Source organism: Ixodes scapularis, unplaced genomic scaffold (genome assembly GCF_016920785.2).
Source record: "Ixodes scapularis isolate PalLabHiFi unplaced genomic scaffold, ASM1692078v2 PGA_scaffold3__209_contigs__length_174095766, whole genome shotgun sequence".
In the NCBI taxonomy this organism is placed as follows: domain Eukaryota; kingdom Metazoa; phylum Arthropoda; class Arachnida; order Ixodida; family Ixodidae; genus Ixodes; species Ixodes scapularis.
The window spans coordinates 123555049-123561829 of record NW_024609868.1 but is presented as its reverse complement, the minus strand read 5'-3'; the positions used below and the strand labels follow the sequence as shown (position 1 = coordinate 123561829).

The 6781-nt window shown below is 40.9% G+C and overlaps 1 protein-coding gene across 1 annotated transcript in view; it reads right to left on the bottom strand.

Moving 5' to 3' along the window:
- Positions 1-2063: 2063 nt before the first annotated feature.
- LOC115322778 (cytochrome P450 3A41-like) overlaps positions 2064-6781 on the bottom strand; it is a 40432-nt gene continuing 35714 nt past the window's right edge. The window contains exons 5-6 of the mRNA XM_040215062.1: positions 5328-5493; positions 2064-2141 (exon numbers count right to left, since the gene is read on the bottom strand). Coding sequence (XP_040070996.1) covers positions 2064-2141; positions 5328-5493 — 244 coding nt within the window. The remainder of the gene's footprint in view (positions 2142-5327; positions 5494-6781) is intronic.

Below are 6781 nucleotides of genomic sequence, written 5' to 3'. Positions count from 1 at the left end.
TCCCTATCCACTGCTTTGTCCACAGACGGACGCCGTCAGTTTTTGTCTGTCAAGTAAGTACTAATGCTAGCGCATTAAAAATGACAGCTATATTTCGATCTATCAAACGAGCTGTGTATCATTCATGCCCTTAACTATATGCGAGGAAAAGTCGTGATTTATGTTTCTCCTTCCAGTGTTGATTCATGAAACAGCGGAATTGAATTGAAACAAATACTCCCACACCCCTACACTTTTATGATAGCGGCTGTAATCCATACTGTCGACAAAAACTATAGAAAGCCGTGGGTGGAGGCTGGTAGAGCCACTAAATCCTTGAAAAAGATCTAAAGGTATACTTGTTTGAAAAAACCCCGAGACTGCGGGTAAACGACACAACACTAAAAAGTCTCTTAGTATACTTACAGCTTTTTCCTTCTTTTTCTTTGTAAGCTTATTGTTACCGGGATTGCGCACACGCCGGCTTCACGTGACGTACTTCCGGTTCTAAATCTCGCCGGACACCAGGTTGTTGGTGAGCATTTGACCTGCGGCTTTCTATGCGCGGAGACAGGGTTTTGCTGGTCACTCTTTTTCGCGTCTCGATCAAATGCGTCTAACGGAGAAGTCGGTGGCAGAAAGAAGCATCACCAGGTATTCAATATTTCGAATGAAATCAACTATTACGAAAATGAAAAAGCGCTAAAGACAAGGACAAGGCCAACGAGCCAACACATCATTTTGGTACAAATCAAATATCTTATTCAGAAAACCGACGAGTAGTACAGTTGTCTGAGGGGGAGGGCGTCACAAAAGGCATAGGCATGCCTGAAAAGGCAACAGCCTCCCCACCCTTCACCTCCCGGTCTCCCCGGTTGTACCATTAGAAAATCCAGACAAAAAGTAATGTTCAACAGAGAACGGTAACGCACATGAACGACACAGCAAACATGAAAAAATGCACATTAAAAATACGCTGCCTGTGTTTATATCGAGCTGAGATAACATGTATGGAGGCAAAACGTAGGCAGTTAAGGTAACACTCCTGTTTTTATATGTGATTAAGATGAGCCGGTGTTCGTGAAGTCGACGACCAAAATTACCCCGGCAGATGCTGCGGGGAGTCTCCGAGGAGGGAAAAAAACGGAGTTACCCCGGTCGGCCTTACTGAGTTCTCCCGTCGACGGAGCCACTCTTGCTGCCTGTGCGTTTTGCCAAGGCACAAAAAAAATGCCAATAAAGGGGCGATGCACCAATTTTTGTACATTGCGCAAATACCGCTTGGAACGGATACTGACGCTAATGACCTATGAAACACGCGTTCGTTCTTCACCCCACGTAATAGAAGTCCCGGAAAAAATTACAGAAAAACGAGCAGCGTTCACCCCCTCAACTCGCAGCCAGAGCAAGCGTCCACGTGATCTGGAGCCGACTATATACCGCCAATGTTCATCATAGCCACGCGCTAGGGTTGGCATGGCTCAGGACACGCGCTGAGTTCCAGACATTGTTATGGCTCGGCAATTGTCGTCGTTGCAGCGATTGGACACGGGCCACTACCCGAATACTTCTCGAGCTAGTAATTATCACGAGCCCAAATCGAGTGTCCACGCAATGCTCGGGCCCAGTCTATGAACAGCATTCAAATACCGTCATATGGGTGTACTGCGATCCCCACGTTGCGTCATCAAATTTTGCCAAGGAGAGATTGAATGAAAGTGATCACTTTTGTCCTTGAAATTACACCGCAACCAAGGCGTTTCTTGGGCAGTGGCGTTCGTGGAGTGTCCTCGAGTCCCACTAGTGCCAGTAAGCTCGTGTCAAGTGAAAAACATTCCAATTAAATATCGTTGCGCCGCTCTTTTAACTAATTCTGTGCATGTTAACTCGCTCCTTACACACTATCACAAGGGCAGTTTTCTCTTCTAGTGAATTTTTTCGCATACTGTGATATTTAAATATTTCAAGCAAACAACCAATTTCAAGCGCATTCATTCAAGAATGTCTTTTTTTTTTTTTTTTGCTTTTCGTCTAAATCGCAATTATACAATTCATTTTTAAGTGAGAACTTCACGGCGACGTCCTCATATCTTCTCCATCTTCAACCACGTTCCCCCCTCAGGGAAGGCAAGAATCGCTGGTGCAACGTACTTGATGGTGCTCTGAAAGAGAGGCCGATGAATACTGCGTTATAAAAACACAAAACCTACCTATAGGACCTGATAACTTAAAGCCGGTGTCACACTGCTCAGACATAGTACAAACTTCGGGGTGTGCGCTGCAGAAGTTATGAAAGATTTATCCGCAGGTACGCCTCAATCATATGTTCGAAGGACGTTTGCTTCAGGTATATATTCACCTGGACGGATAAATTTCCAGGTAAACAAGCGCAGGAGCCCTTAGCAAAAAGAGGCCGTACTCGAAACGAACTTGAAATATATTGAATACGAATATTCATTTTGTATTCATTCTGTATTATTTTGTACCCATTCGAAATACGTGCGAAAGGTATTCAAAATATATAATAAATATTAATCATAAAAAATTTTAGATATACCAAAAGTATAATTCTTTGCCCCTCAAGATGCCATCTGTAGACTTTTTAGTGCACAAATAGCATTTTCAGGGGCAAGGAGTTATATATTGGTATATCTATAATTCTTTCTGATTAATATTTATGATGCATTTTGAATACCTTTCGCACGTATTTTGAATGGGGACAAAACAATACAGAATGAATACAAAATGAATATTCGTATAGCTCAGAGCAGGGATGGGCAAAATACATGCAAATATGTATCGAAACACAAATACAAAATACTTCGTCAAAAATGTATTTAATTACAAATCTAATTACATATCCAAAAAAGCATTTAAGTACAAGATACCAATACAACCAAATCTATTTGGTCTCCTCCAAATACTTTTCGAAATACATTCCCCAAAATTTGCGTCAGTGACTTCAGGGCACGTGCAACGGGTTTCTGGGTACCTCATATTAATTTTGCATCGTACACTCGGGAGTTAGTGTGCAAGGCTCTAGTAACGTAATAGAAATATAATCACAAAAATTTTTTTTATCAGCTTCGACGTAATATGTGAAAAAAGTACAGAGCTTCAAGCAGCTTTTTTTGTTGATTACATTTTGGTATAGACCAACAAAGAACCGAAACGACCAAGACGCGCAGTACTAGCTAGAGAATTTATTATTGTTGCAACTCGCACCAGTTACGAAAATCTGGACGACCCCCGCATATCGAATGTTCCAGGCAAAAATATGGATGGAAATCAGGCAGGAAAGCATCACAAGTTGTCACAGGCACTTATTTAGCCAGTCTGCCTGTGAACGTCGATTTCGTCACTATTCTTGGCCTAGACTAGCACCTTAATCACAAAGTCGCTAAACGCATGTGCTTGATTGAGAGACACTGCATTCGGTGCAGAACGTAGTTTTCTTCCTGCTTTGGACAGTGAGAGTAAATCTGACGGATGTATATTCGTCCACAAAATTGTATTTAATTACAATTGTATTTGAAATACCCACATTTTAGTATTTAAATACACACGTCAAATACATTACCCAATTTGTAATTAAATAGAAATGCAAAATACACAAAGTATTTGAATTACGTATTTCAAATACTTGTATTTGAAATACTGCCCATCCCTAGCTCAGAGCTACACCAGTTACACATTTTGGGGGGATTTCGTTAGTGAATGTGTCCTTGCGGTATTTGAAGGCACTACTAAATACATCCCACAAATAACCATTAGAAACGAACACGAACACAAACACCATTGACGCACTGAGCACCTTAATGACAAACCCGTTGACTGCTCGAGAGCCTTATATAGCCTACATATTGAAGGCAATCATTTGGCCAGTGACCAGCCCTGCACTTATTAAGGTTCCAAGTATTCGATATTCTCCTCGGGGGTCTGTCAAAGGGGAAACAGTGTTTTGAAGTTCGTGGACGATATCTCTCACTACAAGCATTAATACAGCTAATAATAATTCGGCGCAGTCGCTGAAACAATATCCATAAAAACGGCTCCTAGAAACAATTTTATTGCTTCTCTGTGTAGCACCACCCAGGATGAAGCGAGTGAATCTAGTTTCTTCACTTTAAAATAGTTATTTTGCTTTTCTTTACTAGTTGACAATTTAATATGGTCATTAGCGTCACTATATTAAAGTCACTGCTCACATCACATACAATGGTGAGTATACGCATTCAGTGAACTAGCATTTGCTAACACAATTACACGCCAAACATATCTCCTCACTGCACTTGCTGAAGCTTTCCAGTATCAGCAAGTGTTGTAATTGCAGTTCCCGAACCCCGTTTGCGATTGGTGCGCAAGAAACTCGTCAGGTCTGTTATTGATAGAAAAAAGGAAACAATAACATAAACTGGGCTCATTTATCAGTGCGATGCTGCACAACTCAATTGACAAACTAATCAAATGTTGTGTTTAGGCGCTTCAGTGCACTCCAAATCTGCTTGAAGTAAACTTCTGATAGGCGAGCCTTTTCAATACTTTGGTAGTTTAAGTCAGACTACAAAAGTATTGCACTCAAAAGATACTTAGAGCGTAACACAACAGTATTTACAATTTCCAGGTATTTTAAGAATATTCTGGACATATTTTTCATTGCTGCATTTTTATTAGAGTTGGAGTATATTTTGCATGAAATAAATACATATTTTAGAAAATTTATGTGAAAGGTATTTTGGGCCTATTAATTTAGTATTTACATATTTCAGAACGCATGAAGGTAACTTCAAATGTAGTTTAAATAAAGGTATTTTTAAAAGATTTTCAGTAATATATTTTAGTACTAAGTAAAAAAAATAAGTTTATATTTTCGGTCTATTTATTGTGTACTTACAATTATGAACTAAACTTCAAATACACTCAAATTAGAATGTGGTATATTTCAAACGTCTTAGTTTTCGCTAAGGGAGGTGCTCAGGTCACTTTGCGTGAGTCACCTGACCGCAGATCACAGTGTCGTTGGGATCCAAAGAAGGCTTGAAGCGCATGATGAACGAATCACCAATAACGTGTGGAGGCTCGGAAAGGGGATATGGGCTGCATTTCATGAGCGCGGTCTCCAGCACGCGCTGCATGCTTTCTACCGTGCTTTGGCTGCGCGTTTGAGCTCGAGGTGCACGAGACGGCGAAGCGCTGTCGAAGCTCGGAGTACACGAGCTCGCGCTAGAGGCGGGAACAACTGAAGCTCGTCCCTACCGTTTTCATCTCGTCAGTGACTGCAGTGGGTCTACGACTTGGGGGGAGGGGGGGGGGGACGGACGATAAGATGGTGAGTCAAAGCGACTTGCCTTTTCTGGTTCGTCACTGAGGTGCAACTTGAACTTGGCCACAGTCTTGGCCATAATCAGTGGGAGCTCTATCTCGGCTAACCGGGACCCTGGGCAGCTCCGAGGTCCGATGCCGAAAGGGATGTACGCCATTGGCTCGATCGTTGGCTTGTTTTCCGGGCTAAACCTGGTAACAAACAAAAAAGTAAATACACGGTGTTTACGTGAAAGCACCGCTGTTAGTCAAATCAAGAAGAAATGGCATCGTCATAATAATAAAACGAGATAAATGCACGTGGTTGCTCGGGCTTGAAGGGAAAGTGGCCTAAGCAAATACCTTGCTAGGAAGAATACTGGATACCAACTACAGGTTTTCCGGCTCATAATAATCTGAGTACCAGCTTTTTTTTTATTTCAGAGTCCCTGAAGGTAATCCGTCTGTTCACCAATTTCATCTGAGTGAACAAATATGTAATTCATGTGCCAACCAATCAACTTCAAGTTGTCACAAGTTTACTCCAAATGCCATTCAGTTTAGTCCAGAAGTCGCTTAATTTAAATATTTTTTTATTTATGAATCAACAGAACGCATGCTTATCCTTTGCAACTTTCTAGAGCTTAAAATTGCTTGCAACTCATGAGTGATTACTCATTGTATATGCACGTTGCATACCTTTTCTAATATATTTAAGGGCCTTTTGGACATGACTCAAAATGATTCGGAAATTTACCGTTTTTCAGAGTTGTGAATTCAATCAAATAAAATTTAAGCAATCCAAATCGATGGCAATAATGACGTTATTAAAATTTCATAAGTTCAAGCGTCAACTAGCGGTGCTTCTGTCACCATGTACAGTTTACTTGGCTCAAAAAAAAAAATTCAAAGCGTATGAGTAAGGAAAGCTTAACTCCTGATAGGCATTAATTAGCAATTAACCAAATTTTGAGAGACTTAACAGTAAAACCGCTAGTTTCTATGCCTTTATTTTAGTTCTGTTTTATCAATTTAGCAGCATAAACATTTAAACTTTCCTTTTTGCAAAACAAGACGATGTTATATTCAGACCGCGTGTATTCCGCACTCGGATATGTTAGTTACATGCGCTCAGTTTGAAGGGCGCGCACATTGTGCTTAAAATGATTGCGGTCGTAGTCTGCGCAGTCAACGCGTTCAATTTTCTGCATTATTTCGTGCGTCAGATGTCTGCACTTCGCTCATTGAGGTATTCCTTCACGCCCGACTTGAGCTTGAAAATTATCTCTTCTATTGGAATGAGGAATGTACTGTGCGATGGTAAGTAAAGTAAGTTCCCGAGAAACGAGAGCCGTGTTTTTCGGCTCAGGTAAATGAGCTAAGCATCGATGAAAGCTCAAACTTCGTGAGAATTTGACGCTAACTATTGGGATAGAACGCCAATGTTTGAGAACATGACTGCACCTGGATCAAAATATAACTGAGCAATACAAAATTGTGC